This window comes from Heptranchias perlo, chromosome 10 (assembly GCF_035084215.1).
Source record: "Heptranchias perlo isolate sHepPer1 chromosome 10, sHepPer1.hap1, whole genome shotgun sequence".
NCBI lineage: Eukaryota > Metazoa > Chordata > Chondrichthyes > Hexanchiformes > Hexanchidae > Heptranchias > Heptranchias perlo.
In genome coordinates this window covers 23,097,281-23,117,382 of record NC_090334.1, presented here as the reverse complement: position 1 = coordinate 23,117,382, position 20,102 = coordinate 23,097,281, and the positions used below count along the sequence as shown (strand labels likewise).

At 43.0% G+C, this 20,102-nt stretch overlaps 1 protein-coding gene across 6 annotated transcripts in view; it reads right to left on the bottom strand.

The window, feature by feature from the left end:
- LOC137326342 (alpha-(1,6)-fucosyltransferase) overlaps nt 1–20,102 on the bottom strand; it is a 707,679-nt gene that overhangs the window by 14,100 nt on the left and 673,477 nt on the right. For all 6 annotated transcript variants that reach the window (XM_067991334.1, XM_067991337.1, XM_067991336.1 and 3 more), the window contains 2 exons: nt 14,057–14,233; nt 6,503–6,653 (listed from right to left, as the gene is read on the bottom strand). In XM_067991334.1, the coding sequence (XP_067847435.1) occupies nt 6,503–6,653; nt 14,057–14,233 (328 nt within the window). The remainder of the gene's footprint in view (nt 1–6,502; nt 6,654–14,056; nt 14,234–20,102) is intronic.

The following is a 20,102-nucleotide window of genomic DNA, read 5'->3' as shown; positions in this document are numbered from 1 at the left end:
AAAATGACTGATCAAATCATTCAGGCTTTCTGCTTGTTTTTTGACTTGGGACAGGTCTGACAGACAGGACTTGATGTGGAGATGCCGGCGATGGACTGGGGTGGACAAATGTAAGGAATCTTACAACACCAGGTTATAGTCCAACAGTTTTATTTGAAAATCACAAGCTTTCGGAGGCTTTCTCCTTCGTCAGGTGAGCGAGTGGCGAAGGAGAAAGCCTCCGAAAGCTTGTGATTTTCAAATAAAACTGTTGGACTATAGACAGGACTTGTGAAAGATACAATTTTTGCTTCATTTTAAAACTAATCGTTGACTTTGACAAAGGATACCAGCGCGTATCATGCAAAGGAACTTTTACATTTACAATGGGGTCCTTGAAAAGCAGCGCTCAAACGGAACCCTCAACCTTCGTGCACCACTTTCTCCTGATTACCTTTGTTCTTCCCACTGTTCCAAATCAAGGCCAGTTTCTAGATGATTTCACACAGCCTGTGATTCCCAGCTTGATAAAAAAAAGTTCTCATTTAAAAAAAAGTTTTTGTACATCTCAACCCGGAGGCTTCATCATAACATTTAATTTTTACAATTCTTATTACATTTAAATGTTAAACTTATTTTATGGAATGTACTTTATGCCAGGAATCTGGTTCTCTGCGTCAATCAATATTCCAGTATTGCTCTGCCACTAATATAGCACAGTTGAGGATTCAGAATCGTCCATATTTTTGGGGAAAAAAATGCAGGCAATTTTCCTTATGAACCTGAGGGGTATCTTTACAAATTCAGCTTCACTTGCGGGAGCATGTCGCAGGAATTCAGGCACATGATTTTCTATTCAATCGTACTGATTTGGTAGCTTCTGTATTCAGATGGATAATTCCATGTTTCTTCCGTCGCATCTCAGAGCACCTTCCATTGCTGAACTGCCGTGGTAAGCAAATCTATAAATATTACCCATGCCTTGGTTAATGCACTCCAGCACTGTTTAGTGGTAGAATAGTGGTACCAGCACATTGCTAGAAATAGCAGCACAGCCTTATCTGAGTTACTGAAATTGTATGCAAGAAGAGATTGCACATCTATGATATAAGACCTACGGTATTCATGAATTTTATGTCTATATATATATATCAATGTTTTATGTCATGTCAAAGAATTTATGACACAACATCACTGTGTCACAGCAGGAGTATTTTATTTTGCATACATTCTGCATAATAAAAACCACTTCAAAGACTAGCTCGGAACAAAGATGAATGAAAATCAAAGTTCCTCTCAGTTGGCGGCATACCATCAAACTGGAATTCCAAATACTTTTGGGCGCAGATTAAAGCCCCAACAGAAACTGTAAGACTTGCAGTTGGCACGAGGTGGATGATTTTCCCTTCCTCAGTTACAAGTATATTATCTGTGGGCATCAACCTCCCCACAGAGAGCTATGTGCTGGGACCTGTGATGTGTTCGAGCACAGTCGCTACTGAATTTTCCCAGCTTGGTGAGATCTCTTAAACGACATTCAAGAAGAGAAAAGGCGTTGATCAGCACTATTCCCAACAGAGCTGCTCGCTGATGATGCAATGGTTGAGATGAACAGTTCCCTGATGAATAGAGACCCAAAAGAAAGCAGATGCCTGCGGCTCAGGAATTAAGTGAAACGTCAACTATCGCCTGACCATAGGGGAGATTTAATTTTTTTTTAAAAGAATGTCGATGGTGATGGTACTTTATGTTGACAATGTCGCTCCATGTTTCCTTCAAGTTTAAGAGAAGACTATTTTTTTGACTGTCGATCCAGTAATTGGCGATTTGGTGTGTTAATTTCACACTGTCTGATTTATGTTGAAAGTATCTCCCCCGACACTTGCCTTCAAGTTTAAGAAAAGACAAATTTTTGAATATAGTTTGGGTAACTGATGGAGGGCACCAAACCTCCACTCATTTATCCTGATCGCTCAGCAAAGGTCTGGGTTTCACTGTAAATGTAAACTATGAGCACAAACCCATGGGTCGCAATGCTATAGCACAGTAGATTAGTAGAGCCATTTTCTGCGGTAGTCATATGGAGTGAGAAAGAATATGAAGAAACCTCTATTCTCTGTTACCTCCGTCACTTCCCACAGGGATCCTGCGGTGTCTAATTCCCTCAGTACACTATTTTTATTTTAAACGAGTTGACCACTATATTAAAATAGTGCAGAAGGGAATTTAATGCAAATGCATTAACCAGTGCACTACAAGTAGCAGACAGAGGAAATTAAGCTTCCACATGTGTGGAAAAATTGGAAAATGTGGCTTAAATGCAACAATACCAAAAGTTTGATGTTCATCATATCCATATTGTGAAACGAGACATCAAAACAAAATAAATAGCAACAGATTTTGCAGTGATTAACTGCAGATTATTTCTTGATAAACCTGCAGGGTGATATCACATATTGTTATTTCTCTCGCATGAACATCATCAGATATCAAGGACATGGAGTGCAAGGACAACACAACTGTGTCAGCTGCGCCTTTGAGTCCAAAGGTTGCGGTTCAAGTCCCACGCACAAGATCCAATGCAGTACTGAGGGAGCGCTACACTGTCAGAGGTACTGTCCTTTGGATGTGATGTTAAACTGAGGCCCTGTCTGCCCTCTCAGGTGGATGTAAAAGATCTCATGGCACTATATTAGCCGAGGTATAGAATACAAAAGCAGGGATGTAATGATGGAACTGTATAAAACACAGGTAAGGCCACAGCTGGAGTATTGTGCGCAGTTCATCTTCAGCTGCTTCATCAATGACCTTCCCTCCATCATAAGGTCAGAAATGGGGATGTTCACTGACGATTGCACAGTGTTCAGTTCCATTCGCAACCCCTCAGATAATGAAGCAGTCTGTGCCCGCATGCAGCAAGACCTGGACAACATCCAGGCTTGGGCTCATAAGTGGCAAGTAACATTCGCACCAGACAAGTTACAGGCAATGACCATCTCCAGCAAGAGAGAGTCTAACCACCTCCCCTTGACATTCAATGGCATTACCATCGCCGAATCCCCCACAATCAACATCCTGGGAGTCACCATTGACCTGAAACTTAACTGGACCAGCCACATAAATAGTGTGGCTACAAGAGCAGGTCAGAGGCTGGATACAGACAGTTTCCTAGAAGTAAAGGGAATTAAGGGTTCCGGGGAGCGGGCAGGAAATTGGACATGAATTTAGATTTGAGGTTAGGATCAGATCAGCCATGATCTTATTGAATGGCGGAGCAGGCTCGAGGGGCTGATTGGCCTACTCCTGCTCCTATTTCTTATGTTCTTATGTATTCTGTGGCGAGTGACTCACCTCCTCACTCCCCAAAGCCTTTCCACCATCTACAAGGCACAAGTCAGGAGTGTGATGGAATACTCTCCACTTGCCTGGATGAGTGCAGCTCCAACAACACTCGAGAAACTCGACACCATCCAGGACAAAGCAGCCCGCTCGATTGGCACCCCATCCACCACCCTAAACATTCACTCCCTTCACCACCGGCGCACCGTGGCTGCAGTGTGTACCATCCACAGGATGCACTGCAGCAACTCGCTAAGGCTTCTTCGACAGCACCTCCCAAACCCGCGACCTCTACCACCTAGAAGGACAAGGGCAGCAGGCACATGGGAACAACACCACCTGCACGTTCCCTTCCAAGTCACACACCATCCCGACTTGGAAATATATCACCGTTCCTTCATTGTCGCTGGGTCAAAATCCTGGAACTCCCTTCCCAACAGCACTGTGGGAGAACCGTCACCACACGGACTGCAGCGGTTCAAGAAGGCGGCTCACCACCACCTTCTCAAGGGCAATTAGGGATGGGCAATAAATGATGGCCTCGCCAGCGACGCCCACATCCCATGAACGAATAAAAAAAAAGTTCTGGTCACCACATTACAGGAAGGACGTAATTGCTTTGGAGAGAGCGCAGAGAAGATTTACAAGAATGTTGCCAGGGCTTGAAAATTGCAACTATAAGGAGAGATTGGATAGGCTGGGGTTGTTTTCCTTGGAGCATAGGAGGCTGAGGGGTGACTTAATTGAGGTGTACAAAATTATAAGGGGCCCAGATAGAGTAGACAGGAAGTACACGTTTCCCCTAGCGGAGAGTTCAAGAACTGGAGGACATAGATTTAGGCTGATTGGTGGAAGGATTAGAGGGGACATGAGGAAAAACTTTTTTACCCAGAGGGTGGTGGGTATATGGAATTCGCTGTCTGAATTGGTGGTAGAGGCAGGGACCCTCAACTCTTTTAAAAACTACCTGGATCTGCACCTAAAGTGCTGTAAGCTGCAAGGCTATGGACCGGGTGCTGGAAGGTGGGATCAGAATGGGCACCTGGTTGTTCTTCGAGCCAGTGTGGACATGATGGGCCGAATGGCCCCCTTCTGTGCTGTATCTTTTCTATGATTCCATGGTTCTGTACAGCAGAAGAGTTCTCCCCAGTGTGGGCAATATCTATCACATTGCTGTTTGTGGGAACTTGCTGTGTGCAAATTGGCTGCCGCATTTTCTACATTGCAACGGTGACTACACTTCAAAATTACTTCATTGACTATAAATGCTTTCGGATGTCCTGGGGTTATGAAAGGTGCTATATAAATACAAGTCTTTCTGTTTTCCTGATGGATAACATATTATAAGGGCCGTATATTGGTGCTGCATGCTAATTACAGGTTTGATTCCCTCATTCTCACTGTGATTATGAAGGCAGGAATTTCCAGATTAGGATGGGGAGGGAAAAGTCAGATGGCGTTTCTCCTTGCCACACTCACATGACAACCCCTCCTCTTCTTTCCCCCCACCCCCAATCACCAAGAGGTGCACGGCCCTGGACAACAATCTGCAAACGGAGAACAAACAAAAAGATTTTGTATGCCCTCATAGAAAGCTACTTACAGACAACGAAAAGAAAACCGTACACTATAAAGAACAGGTAAGAAGGAGTGATTTCAAGACTGCAACTTAACCCAGTTAAATCCAGTAAGATACTCTTTGCAGTTGATACTGCCACCTGAGACCCTCACGTATGCAACTGTCTTGTATTCACTACCAGGTTGTCCTTATTCTTTGGAAAGGACTGTTTCTCGATTGTTATCCATTAATATCTGCAGCAATTCATGTTTGTTCAGAGAGAGGGTATTTGTGCGACAAAGAGAAACTAAAACTGCAGATGCTGCTCAGAATTACTGAAAGTATCACAGTTTTTATATTGCACTGAACAAAGTCGTACGTTATATGATGTAATAATTAACTGCTGCAAAGAATCCCACTTCTCATTTTTACACGACCATCCCTGGAGTAAATTAACATTCATGTACGAATCTAACTGACAGTTACACTACAGTAATCCGATTTAATCTTGAGCAATTACAGCTTCAAGAATGTAATTTCTAAAATCATAATTAACTAGCTTTAAATAGATAAAATCAAAAATTTCCTTGGGTGGCCGTCTCATCAATAATAAGCACAGGTGAGCCGGTGTGCAGCACATGATCTGCTGGTTGCTGATACAGGCACGGGTATCAGGTTAAATCATGTCACGAGCACAACTTCTTCCTTTCACCAATGATATAATTTCAGTACAACTAAGGAAATATATTAATTCATTTGAAAATATAAAGCACAAGAACAGCAAAGAGTTACTTCTCATCTATCCATATAATCTCTAGCTTGGAATCCAGGTGGAGAATTGAGTGAAGGAGGCTCGGTTTGAACAGAGGGTTTAGATTTTCTGGAATGAGCAAACTACAAGAGTCCCAATATTGCAACTGTGACTGAAAAAAAGGTGGCATTTTCCAAGATGCCCACGTGCCCGCCTTCCCCTAAATCAGAACAGGGCGGGTGTAACTACACTTTCTAACCAGTGGTGGCTACTTGGCAGTTGTCAAAATGTGTCCCATTTTCCTGGTCTCATGCCTGCGCAAATCTGTACGAATATACAAAAATGACTGGCTGGAAAAGACCAGCTGGTCCATCAAGCCCTGCCCCATACTCATGATGGCTCGAGCATCATGACTAGACATTTCCTACCAATGCCACCCACCCCCTCCCCACCCTATGCAGCCATGTAATCTCCTGGGAAAGGCAAAAAAAAAACCCAGGGCTAATAGTGGAAAAAATGTTCTGGAAAATTTCTCTCCTCCCCCCTCAGGCGATCAAAACCAGTCCAGGAGATCACATGGACCATGTGTTATCTGGAAGTGCACCTCCTGTCATCCCAATACACAGGAGCACTGATGTAGCCTATGGAGAATGTCATGATCTTCCAGGTAGAAGATCCCAACTGGTATCTGCAGGCCTCATAACAACAGGAAGAACATAATTTGAAAAATGAAGCTATCTCTTGCCTGTTTCTTTCTGTTTCTAAATGTTGAAATTATTGAGGATACCAATGAGTGTCTTGACTGTGCAGAGATGACGTGTGCACTAGGTTAATTTTTTTTATTGTTTTTTGTGCATTTACCTTAGCTGCCTTACCTGGGATGAGAAGGTACAGACTATAAAGTCTGCCTGAGACAGAAAATGGATGTCTAGAATGACACCTCGCAGTGAATTCTCTGTATATCTATTATGCAGGCCAGCTGACCATGAGATGGAGTTATCACTGATGAATTCATAGTCCGGGTACCTGGAATGTAGAGGGGGGGTGGTGGGGGGGGTGGGGGTGAGGGAGCAACGAGCGGAGGAGAGAGAGAAAAATAAATTAGAAAAGCAGGTTCACAGGACTTCCCAATCTTCAAACACAATCCACAATTGCAAGTGAAAAAAGCTCTTCATGCAAATCAGAAAGTATGCGCCATAGCAACCATCAGTTTTTTCAAATTTATAATTGGTCCCACAATCACATAACTACAACTGTAGAACTGCCAGTCCAGTTCAGCAGGTATTGTGTGTTTACTGGCATGTATATATATATTCATGACTTGGACTTGGGCATCCAGGGCACAATTTCAAAATTTGCAGATGACACAAAACTTGGAAGGGTAGTGAACAGTGAGGAGGATAGTGATAGACTTCATGAGGATATAAACATTCTGGTGGCATGGGCGGACACGTGGCAGATGAAGTTTAACGCGGAAAAATCCGAGGTGATGCATTTCGGTCGGAAAAATAAGGAGCAGCAATATATACTAGAGGGCACAATTCTAAAAGGGGTAGAGGAACAGAGAGATCTGTTGGTGTATGTACATAAATCGTTGAAGGTGGCAGGGCAGGTTGAGAAAGCAATTAAAAAAGCATACGGGATCCTGGGCTTTATAAATAGAGTACAAAAGCAAGGAAGTCATGATGAACTTTTATATAACACTGGTTCGGCAACAACTGGAGTATTGTGTCCAGATCTGGGCACCGCACTTTAGGAACGATATGAAGGCCTTAAAGAGGATGCAGAATAGATTTACTAGAACGATTCCAGGGATGAGGGACTTAAATTACGTTGATAGACTGGAGAGGCTGGGATTGTTCTCCTTGGAACAGAGAAGGTTGAGAGGAGATTTGATAGAGCTGTTCAAAATCATGAAGAGTCTAGACAGAGTAGATAGAGAGAAACTGGTCCCATTAGCGGAAGGGTCAAGAACCAGAGGGCATAGATTTAAGGTGATTGGCAAAAGAACCAAAGGTGATATGAGGAAAAACTTTTTTACACAGCAAGTGGTTAGGATCTGGAATGCACTGCCCGAGGGAGTGGTGGAGGTAGATTCAATCAAGGCCTTCAAAATGGAACTGGATAAGTACTTGAAACAAAAAAATGTGCAGGGCTACGGGGATAGGGCGGGGCAGTGGGACTAGCTGGATTGCTCATGCATAGAGCCGGCGTGAACTCGATGGGCCGAATGGGCCTCCTTCTGTGCTGTATCCTTCCATGATTCTATGTGACAATTGTTCTTTTCAAATTTTGACAAAAACAGCTGCCAAGATGTGTTTCCAGAACAACATGACAACCCTGAAGAAACAACAATTCATTGGTGCATCAAAAGGCGAAAGGTCGCAAGAGCAAGTAGAGTGATACATATGTGTTCCCACTGTGAAATGCATCATTGCAGTCAATCGTGGCTATTCAACAGATACAGTAAGTATTATGTCAGTGGGTTCTGTGGGATTTAAAACCAATAACAGGGCAGAGTTGGATGAAAAGTATACAGCTAATTGAATGTAAAAGATGAACAAGGGTGGAGTATATGACGATGTCACCAAAGGTTATATTATAAATTCACTGTCAGCTGCTCCACAATCTCCAAATTTTATTAAAAATGGCATTTTGTTCAATTTACGGGCACCTGGGAGTTGGATAGGCTGCAATTAAGGGCAGACAACTTGATTGAAGGAGGCGGTCAGGTTAAGCCCTTTCATCAAGCTGCCTGACTACAATTACTTCTGCAAGTTCAGTCCTGATATTTCAATTTGACCAATTAGTTTGAGTCATTAAAGCTTTTTTTTAATAGCAGTTCCCAGTCTGAGTTGATGTTGCCAACGAGCTGTGTAAATTTAATGTTTGGGTTCATTCAGTGTTCCTGGAATAAGACTGAACATTTGATGAAACATTCTAACAGTTAACAAACAATTGTGAATATAATAAATACATGTTGACATTACAGAGTTATAACAGTATTACTGTGATTGGGTCTTAATTGGATATAAAACTGATTCTGCACAGTTTTAAACAGCATGTTTAATACATTTCTGCCATTAGTAACATTATGTAGTGCCTCCATACTAGAATCAAATTTCTGTATTGTACACATTTCATCCTATATTTTTCTCAGGATTTTGCTACATTATCACACCTAATATGGAAACATTTTCCATCACTTCTTCTGTGGGTTCTTTTTTAAAATCCAGAAATGGAAAAAAGAACATTGACCTGAAGTCATAACATTTTGCAGAAAATTAATTGCAGTCTGCTTTTCTCAGTCGTTTGCTTTGGTTTCTTATCTCCTGTGCGTTGTTTCATTCTCTCTCTCTTTCCTTCACTTATCTTCTATTTCCCTGTCCCTATTTTCTCTCCCTGCCTTCTCCTTCCTCGTCACATTACCTGATGCCAGCACTACCAATTGCTCCTACTTCATCTCTTTCTGTCCCCACCACCAATTGAGAGTTGCTCCATATGATGCCTCATTTAAAAAAAATTGTGCTCTCTGTATTTCCATGTTGTTGAACTGCTAATGTTATTCTGAAACTGTCACTGGCTGTTTCCCCCCCCCCTTTTAAATAACCAGATTGAGGGGCAAACAAAATTATTTGGCTACATAATCACTGACCAACAATAATAATAATGACTTCACTTTAAAAGTAATTAATTGGTTGCAAAACCATTTTCCAACACCCTGGTGACATGCTAAAGGCACTGAATGAGGGGAATTTAAAACATTTTAAGTAGAATCTACCGTGTGAATCTCTGTATAGATGGAAATACTGATTTTGATGACTAACATTAATAACTTGCAATTATACGACATATACTGAAGGATATTGTACATTATTATGCTCTTTTATATCTGGTACTCAGGGTTGATGCTAGCCAAGATTTAACTTGCCTTATCATCAATGGTAAGAGTTATATGGAAATTGCCTTTGGTCAGTTTTATTATCGAGGCTGCATTGCTCAGTATTCATTAACTTGGCACCAAATTGTCAGCCTAATGGAAACAGATCATGAAGGATGGCTGTTACGGAACGGGGAGCCATCATTCCCTGTAGTAGGGAGTTTTATTCTGAGCTGAGAATTAATTGTTAGAGCAATGTCCAGGGAGCTTTCCTCTATATCTAATTATGTGGCACCAACCCTGGGACTGTTGCTAAAAAAAAAGTGGAATTATTTTCCAATCAGTGCAGAAGGTATAGAGGGTGCAGAATTCTTAAATTGCATTCAGGAGAACTTTTTTAGCCAGTATGTAGCAAGCCCAACAAGAGAGGGGGAGCAGTTCTGGATTTAGTTTCAGGGAATGAAGCTGGGCAGGTGGAAGGAGTATCAGTGGGAGAGCATTTTGGTGGTCGTGAACATAATTCAGTTAGATTTAGCATAGTTATGGAAAAGGACAAAGATAGAACAGGAGTAAAAGTTCTCAATTGGGGAGAGGTCAATTTTACTAAGCTGAGAAGTGATTTAGTAAAAGTGGACTGGAAACAGCTACTTTACAATAAATCAGTGTCAGAGCAGTGGGAGGCATTCAAGGGGTTCAGAGGAAACATTTTCCCACAAAGAAAAAGGGTGGGACTGCCAAATCTAGAGTCCCCTGGATGACTAGGAGCATACAGGGTAAAATAAGGCAAAAAAGGGAAGCTTATGTCAGACACCAAGAGCTCAATACTGCAGAAAGCCGAGAGGAGGAAAGAAAGTGCAATGGTGAAATTTAAAAGGAAATTAGGTAAGCAAAGAGAGGGCATGAAAAAATACTGGCGAGTGAAATGAAGGAAAACCCAAAAATATTTTATAATACGTAAAGAGCAAGAGGATAACTAAGGAAAGAGTAGGGCCGATTAGCGACCAAAAAGGTAATCTATGTGTGGAGACAAAAGATGTGGGTATGGTTCTTAATGAATACTTTGCGTCTGTCTTCACAAAAGAGGGGGATGATGCAAAGATTGTAGTTAAGGAGGAGTGTGTAATATTGGATGGGATAAACAGAGTGAGAGAGGAAGTATTAAGAGGTTTAGCATCTTTGAAAGTAGATAAATCGCCAGGCCCGGATGAAATGTATCCCAGGCTGTCAAAAGAAGCAAGGGAGGAAATAGCGGAGATTCTGACCATCATTTTCCAATCCTCCCTGGCTACAGGCATGGTGCTGGACGACTGGAGGACTGCTAATGTTATACCATTGTTTAAAAAGGGAGAAAGAGACAGACCGAGTAAATTTCAGGCCAGTTAGTCTAACCTCGGTGGTGGGCAAATTGTTGGAATCAATTCTGAGAGACAGCATAAATCGTCATTTGGAAAGGCATGAGTTAATCAAGGACAGTCAACATGGATTTGTTAAGGGAAGGCCGTGTCTGACTAACTTGATTGAATTTTTTGAGGCGGTAACAAGGAGGGTCGATGAGGGTAACGCATTTGATGTAGTGTACATGGATTTTAGTAAGGCTTTTGACAAGGGACCACATGGCAGACTGGTCAAAAAAGTAAAAGCCCATGGGATCCAAGGGAAAATGGCTAGTTGGATCCAAAATCGGCTCAGTGGCAGGAAGCAACGGGTAATGGTTGACGGGTGTTTTTGCGACTGGAAGGCTGTTTCCAGTGGGGTTCTGCAAGACTCAGTACTAGGTCCCTTGCTTTTTGTGGTATATATTAATGATTTGGATTTGAATGTCGGGAGCTTGTTCATGAAGTTTGCAGATGATACAAAAATTGGCTGTGTGGTTGATAGTGAGGAGGTAAGCTGCAGACTGCAGGAAGATATCAATGGACTGGTCAGGTGAGCAGAAAAGTGGCAAATTGAATTCAATCCTGAGAAGTGTGAGGTGATGCATTTGGGGAGGGCAAACAAGGCAAGGGAGTATACAATAAATGGGAGGTTACTGAGAGGTGTAGAGGAACAAAGGGACCTTGGAGTGCATGTCCACAGAAGGTCGCAGGAAAGGTAGATAAGGTGGTTAAAAAGACATACAGGATACTTTCCTTTATTAGCCAAAGCATAGAATATAAGAGCAGGAAGGTTATGCTAGAACTGTATAAAACATTGGTTAGGCCACAGTTTAAGTACTGCGCACAGTTCTGGTCACCACATTACAGGAAAGATGTGATTGCACTAGAGAGGGTACAGAGGAGATTTACGAGGATGTTGCGAGGGCTGGAGAATTTTAGCTATGAGAAAAGTTTGGATATGCTGGGGTTGTTTTCTTTGGAACAAAGGAAGCTGAAGGGAGATTTAATTGAGGCATATAAAATTATGATGAGCCCAGATAAATTGGATAGGGAGGACCTATTTTCCTTAGAAGAGGGGTCAGTGACCAGGGGGCATAGATTCAAAGTAATTGGAAGAAGGATTAGAGGGGAGCTGAGCAGCAATTTTTTCACCCAGAGGGCACTATATAAATGCAAGTCTTTCTTTCTTTCGTCCACTGGAACTCACTGCCTGAAAGGGTGGTAGAGGCAGAAACCCTCAATTCATTTAAAAAGTACTTGAAGTGCTGTAACCTACAGGGCTATGGACCAAGTGCTGGAAAGTGCGATTAAGCTGGATAGCTCTTTTTAGGCTGGAATGGACATGATGGGCCGAATGGCCTCCTTCTGTGCCATAACTTCTATGATTCCTGGCACCTCAATAAACATAAGAATCTCCTCAGAAATAACGTTTAAAAAAAATTATAGAAATATTGAGACAGGTGTTTTGAGACAATTCAGGGGGTAGATTTTGGCATTTGGGCAGCTAACCAGCGGAGCGAGCTGGCCGGCCAGCCGTTTCAGCGGTGAAGAGGTCCGCTGCACTTTTGAGGCCCCAGGCCTCATTTGAATTCCAAAGTGTCAGCCGAGGCTCAGTTGGTAGCACTCTCGCCTCACTCCAGAGACTTCAGCACAAAATCTAGGCTGACACTCCAGTGCAGTACTGAGGGAGTGCTGCATTGTCCGAGGTGCCGTCTTTCGGATGAAATGTTAAACCGAGGTCCTGTCTGCCCATGGATGGACGTAAAAGATCCCTACATTATTTTGAAGAAGAGCAGGGGAGTTCTCCCTGGCCAATATTTATCCCTCAACCAACATCACTAAAACAGATTATCTGGTCATTACCACATTTCTGTTTGTGGGAGCTTGCTGTGCGCAAATTGGCGTTTCCTACATTACAACAGTGACTACACTTCAAAACTACTTCATCGGCTGTAAAGCGTTGTGAAAGGTGCTATATAAATGCAAGTCTTTCTGTCCTTTGTCCACTGGCGAGCTGCAGACACCAAATTGGTGTGCCAAGGCAGCTCGCCGGGTTTGGCCCACAGGAATGTTGGCCGGCTGGGATGCCGGTGGCAACCGCAGGTTGGATCTGAGGGTGGGGAGGGTGAGCCCGGGCTGGCAGTGGCCTGCACTCCTGCTCCTCCTGCCCCCACAGAAATGTGAAACTTACCTTTCCAGGGTCTCACCAGCTCTAACCCTGGTGAAACGGATCGGAACTTTTACCAGTTCTCTCCTAGAATGACAATTGGGATCCTGTGTAGATTATAGGCCCCATATTTGCATTTTAAATGGGACTTGGTCTGCTCTGGCCGCCCAGCGGTAGGCCCAGGGGAACACTGCTATGGCCAACAGCGGAAACAGGGTGGTAGGTCGTGTCCCACCATTTTCGGGGTGCTACCGCCCATTTCAACTAGGCAAGAAGGCTGACAACTCAGCCACAAATGTAACGCATGCAGATTTCAGTGTCACACTTGATATGGTACAACGCTCTGTCCTTATAAAACATATCCCCCAACTTACCATAAACAACATTATAGGAGATCCACTAGTTCATTTTTTTAATCCACCTATAATAACTTACTGCATCTTTTTAACCCCTTCCAGTTTCTCGCCCATCTCCTTCCATTTTCTCCCCTGCAGTTGTCTCTGCAGAACTCTTCCTCCTCCATTTTACCCACTGCAACCATCTCTACTGTTTTTCTTCTCTCCATCTCGCTTCCCAAGTAAAGGACAGTTAACAAACTTGGAGAAGTTGGGTGGTGGGAGCAAGGGGGCACATCAAAATAAGAAATGGATGGAGATAATTATTCTTTTTAAATAATTTCAATGATAGGCTGAGGATGAAACAAAAATTGGTTTCTGCTCAATGTAAAAAGAATACATCCATGGATGTCTTTCGAGAAATTAACAACTCCGTCAAGATCTCATTTTCTATGAATCTGACTGTTTCTTTCTCAGACATATTTGAGACACCAAGCAATAAAAATGCTTTTATTCTAAGTGTATTCCTTTGCACGAACCTCACTACTTCCTTCAATGAGCGTTGCCCTGCATGATGTAGCTGTCAGAAGCAATTTCCCCTCCCTTTTTACCACTCTTTAACATTTCTGGAAACTCTACTTAGCAACACATAGGAGGTTAAGGCTGCTTACTTTGACTTGGCTTCTTGAAGTAGGGTAGGGTCGTCTGTGGCTAGGTAAACTCGTTTTTTGTCAATCTCAGTCTTGCGAGCAAGAGACTTGTAGTGTTCCTCTACGTGTACCATATATTCCTCAATAGGGTGATAGGCTGCCTCGGTTCCGACTTTGTCTGTGCGACGTACATGAACACTGGTGAGAATAAAGATAGGAAAGGGTTAGCTTTCCCCCAGAGATGAGTTCAGTTTGGTCGCCTGCATTAAGAGACTGGTGTTTGACATTAGAAACTGCTCAATCTTCACAGGTTGGATTTTAAGAGAGTATTATAAACACTGAAGAGATGAAGAAATAAAAAGCCTTCTGGACACCCAGCAAATAAGCTTTGATGATACTTTTCAATAGATAATTTATGGATACATAGCTCATATGACCCACAGAGAGTGGGTTTTAGTGACAGTAATTGGGCAGCTGTGACATAGAAACATAGAAAGTAGGAGCAAGAGTAGGCCATTTGGCCCTTCAGGCCTGCTCCTCCATTCAAAATGATCATGGCTGATCGTCTAACTCAGTACCTTGTTCCCGCTTTTTCCCCCATATCCCTTGATCCCTTTAGCATTAAGAAATATATCTATCTCCTTCTTGAATATATTTAATGACTTGGCCTCCACTGCCTTCTGTGGTGGAGAATTCCACAGGTTCACCACCCTCTGAGTGAAGAAATTTCTCCTCATCTCGGTTCTAAATGGCATACCCCGTATCCTGAGACTGTGACCCCTGGTTCTGGATTCCCCATCCATTGGAAACATCCTGCCTGCATCTAGTCTGTCTAGTCCTGTTAGAATTTTATATGTTTCGATGAGATCACCTCTCATTCTTCTAAACTCGAGTGAATATAGGCCTAGTCGACCCAATCTCTCCTCATACGTCAGTCCTGCCATCCCAGGAATCAGTCTGGTAAACCTTCGTTGCACTCCCTCCATGGCAAGGGCATCCTTCCTCAGATAAGGAGACCAAAACTGCACACAATACTCCAGATGTGGTCTCACCAAGGCTCTGTACAACTGCAGTAAGACATCCCTGCTCCTGTACTCAAATCCTCTTGCAATGAAGGCCAACATACCATTTGCCTTCCTAACTGCTTGCTGCACCTGAATGCTCGCTTTCAGCGACTGGTGTACAAGGACACCCAGGTCTCGTTGCACCTCCCCTTTTCCCAATCTATCGCCATTCAGATAATAATCTGTCTTTCTGATTTTACAACCAAAGTGGATAACCTCACATTTATTCACGTTATACTGCATCTGCCATGTTCTTGCCCACTCACCCAACTTGTCTAAATCACATTGGTGACCAGCAGACCTCTCCAAACTTAGGCCTGGGGCCTTTGCTGTTCATATTGAAGATTTAATAAGGAAATTGTAATGTTCCAGAAAACATCAAGATAATTACCAACGGAGTAGGTGACTTAACAATGAGAAATGTATTATAATGTATATATTAATATTAGATACTATATATCTTAAATTTAGTTACATTTTTGGGGGGAAAGATGGAAAACATGATCTAATTTTTTAAAATCATGATGAAAATTGTTGAGGTGAATGTGGAGATGTGCTCGACATGGAACCATTAAAAGAGGAAAAGGAGGTATGGCAGAATCGAAGAAAACCTTGAGCTGGACATTAAAGAGTGATTATTTCTAAGTTATTTATGGAATAGACTGCCCAAATAATGCAGATACGACATTTAAAATATAAAAGGGAACATTTCTGATTCAAAAGAATCTAAGAGTATTGGCTTGACACCAAGGTGAAAGGGAAATGAAGGTGGCCTGTGCTGGTCCTGTACATAGACTGAAACAATGGGAACAGTTTTCTGGTTCTCCTGGTTCTCCTGTTCCTATTCCAAAAAAAATCTTTGTAAATGTGCATGTTGGATAGTACCTACATTTTTTTCTTAACATAGTGCAAGTAACATGTGTAAGGACATTGAAGGTGAGAGGCTATTTAGTAAGAGTCAATTGGGCTTCTGCTCCAGCTGCAAATAATAAACTATGTACAATTTACACTGTCGGGAACTCTTCTCAACTGATTTCATTCCCGGAAGAACTGAATAGGGCTGATTTTGCTGACTTTGCCCCCCTGGGAATGCCCAGTTCCTGGCACAAGGACCAGGAAAAAGGAACAGAGACCTGTTTCAGCATGTCTCAGCATCTTTTATGTAGAACTGGGATTTCCAGTGCTTTCCCTGCAGGACTTGATCACAAAATCTAGGCCGACACTCCAGTGCAGTACTGAGGGAGTGCTGCATTGTCGGAGGTGCCGTCTGTTGGAAGAGACGTTAAACCGAGATCCATCTGACCTCTCAGGTGGAAATAAAAGATCCCACGGCACTATTTTCAAGAAGAGCAGAGGCGTTCTCCTGGTGTCCTGGCCAATATTTATCCCTCAACCAACATCATCACTAAAGCAAATTATCTGGTCATTTTCTCATTTCTGTTTGTGGGAGCTTGCTGTGTGCAAATTGGCTGCTGTGTTTCCTACATTGTGACTGCATTTCAAAAGTACTTAATTGGCTGTAAAGCGCTTTGGGATGTCCTGAGGTCATAAAAGGCATTATAATAATACAAGTCTTTCTTCTTCTTTTAGAGGGGCAAAGCTGGACCTGGTCCTGCAGTCGGGACAGGCTTGTCAGAACAATGTAGATGAGGCAGGAGGGGATGAACCCAGCCTCCGAACCCATTTCCTGGATTGAATGTCAGATGGGTGTCTGGTCCAGAAATGCCCAGAAAACAAGGTGCTGTGGCCTGATATTGAACCCTTGGTGACCTGAAGGGCCATGAAGGTCCCAGGGGAGATCTCCATGGCCCCTCAAAAATCTAAACACTCCGTTACCACCACTCCCTCCTCCCCCCCCCTTGCCCCAAGATATTAAAAGCAGCACCTCAATATGAACAGGACAACACATTTTGGGGGTTCTACCTCTGTCCAGCGTCAGCCAGGGGCAGAGAAGCAGGAAAATCTTCCCTAATAGTTCTAAGCATAAGAAACTTCCTAGAAATATGTTTCTCTGGAAGTGAAAACTGCAGGACATTACTGAAATACGGCATATCATGTTATTTAACCCCAACAATAAGTGCACTGCTGGCTTCTCAGCTTTTTACTGCTGGGTCTCAGGAAGAAATCCTCTTGCTCCTGGGTCAAATTCCATTTCTGGGCTTTAATGGGGCCTCCACTTCCGCTGCTACTCACTATGCAAATTGTATTCTCTGTTGGACTGCCTCTATTCCATTACCTGCCCTGAGGGCTCAGTTTCTGCTCCCCCACTGGGACCTTTCACTCGACACTGGCCTAACTCTGATCCATTCCTGCTGGTTCCCGTTCTGCTTTTGATGCTGCTGAATGATCTCTGCCTTGCTGCAATCTGCTTGCTTCCTGTGGCCTCTGATGATGCTCTGCTCCACTTGTCCTTCACAACTGCTCTGCCACCCTTTGCTGGACTGAGTCGACTGGCTCCTCCAGCTCCCATTACTGCATTTAATCTTGTTTGTTCCTTGTTGCCCTGTTCCTCTGACCAGCAACTTCACCTGCACTGATCCCATGGATTGACCCTTCAACTTCCCTTGGCTCTCTGCTCTTGGTCCTTGATTTCACTGCCACTGCTCCATCAAATCCACCGGTGGACATTTCTAACACCCAAGGTCACTGCAAACCTCCACTGGACCAAGATCACTCTCAGTTGGCTCATGGTGAAGTCTCAACTCCTCCTTGGCTCTCTGATTCCACTGGACAACCTCCACCACTGATATTGTGTCCCCCTCAACAGCTGCTGGATCCACAACCAGCTGCAAACCTGGACGTTTGCTTGTGAATACTCTAAGCTGACTCCACATTGATGGCACTTCATCCCACCAGAGGCAATCAGATTTGAATTTTAGACCATTTCATACAATCTCTTCCAGGTCCTTTGTTTATAACAGCTACGTGTCTCACCTAATCTCTAGCACGCCTATGTGCTCATTTTGGCTGCCATTCCAGAACCAAGCCCAATGCTTCCACCGTTCTCTTTTTTCCCTCTTTGCTCCTCTTGAGCCCTTCCCTTTGCTCCTTCCCGTCACCCAGCCATCCACCTTTGATTTCTCCCCTCTCATGTATCTCTGTTCCTCTCTCGGCATTCTCTGAAGAGCCCATTGCGACACATGTCACTGCCTCCTTACAAGCAGCAACCCCAATAGTCCCATCTTCCTCTCTCACTGACCTTCCCATCCAGCACATCCACTGGGGGTTAACCTTGTGTGGATTCAAGGTACATCTTGAAAAGAAAAAAAAATCAGGTCTATGGGGAAAGAGCAGGGGAGTGGGACTAATTGGATAGCTCTTTCAAAGAACCCGCACAGGCACGATGGGCCAAATGGCCTCCTTCTGTGCTGTATGACTCGATGATCTACATGAGTTCACCTCCCCCACTCTCCCCGCTCCCACAATCATACATTCAAACCTGAAGTATTTGTTTGGTTAAGGCAGAAGTGAGGAAGAGTTTAAGCATTTTGATACTAAAGCCAAGCGACCTGTGTTACCAGTAAATAATTCTGTCAGCAGGTCTTTTGGGAATTCTAAGCATGGCATTTTATAAATATTCAAATGCACAGATTTAAAATGACAGATGAAGATGTTAATGTTAATTGAACTACATCTTCAAGTGATATTTATTAATGGTCTCACGTCTGACCCTCATAAATTATTCAATGAGGTGAACAGACCTTGTTGACCAGGGAAAATAAGGCTAACACAACGATATAAAGCACCAAAGGGAAATATACTGCACTGATATTCTTGGCAATTTTGAAAATCAAGACAGCAAAATCAAGCAGCTCGACTTTAATTAGAAAAACATGCACACAAAGTCGAATCTTACACACACCATTTTAAAAAAGATTTTCTTGCTGTTCTCTCCACGCCCCTGCTCTCCTCTCCGCGGTTCGCTTCCATGGCAACCTGCACCTTGTGGTGCTTCTCCCAAGTACCCATGATTCACGTGAGCCCTGACCATGAACATTTGCAGGAAATTCACTGTCGGGGACATCATAACCAGGCCCAATCCTGCTCCCGATCTCATGTGAGAGCCACATGTATACACACACACACACACAAACACACTTCCAGCAGGGGTCACGAGTTGGTGATCAGGAGTGGGAAGTGTTTCTTTCTCCTCCGTAACCCAGGGGACAGTAAGGCTCATTTGTAGCAGCACTTTCACAAACCCGGCTGAGATCAGCACGGGATCAAATTGGGCCTCTTGCTGTTCTGTATGGTGCAGCTATTGACAAGATAAACTGACTGAGCTGTCAGGGAGCATAAACAGTACATTTGAAGCAGGACTTTGCTCTGTACAGAATTTCTGCAGAATGATTTTAAAATATTCCAAATTTGCAAAACTTTAATTTGGGGGTATTGAATCATTACGTTCAACAAGCAAAGAAAATCATAATCTTCAAACAACCAGTATCTATGTAGCTGCTTGTGTCTCCCTTCCTATGTGTGCGTTTATTTGCTTCAATCACTGTGCATTTGCAGATTTTTTTTTTTAAAAAGGTAGCATTTAAATCAATGGTCAGAATTATTCCAAATTTTGTCGTTGGGCGGTTGTTGGCACTAAGATTCAAAGATTCCATTCTGGCAGATTTGTATTTGTAACAAAGAACGGACCCTTCCAACTCTTCTCAAGATAATCTTATGCCTGGAAAAAACTTCAGCTGCAAATATAGACACTGTTAAAAAGTTAAAGTTAAAATTGGCTGCTGATCAATCAAATGCAACAGGGCACATTGTGCTGATGTCAGGTTTAATTTTTTTTTGTTAAACTTACAGAAGTTCCCAGTATATACTGAATTTAGAACGGAAGTGGGCTGCCTGGTGAAACCGATAAGGATCTTTAGCCTTAATAGTTATTTCAAAATATCTTATACACCCATTACCTCTTCAATTGCATAAAATCAAAAGAAAAAGTTTATCTTCTTTGTTTCACTTCCCAAAAAAGCAAAAGCAAAGATTTTTATTGCTGA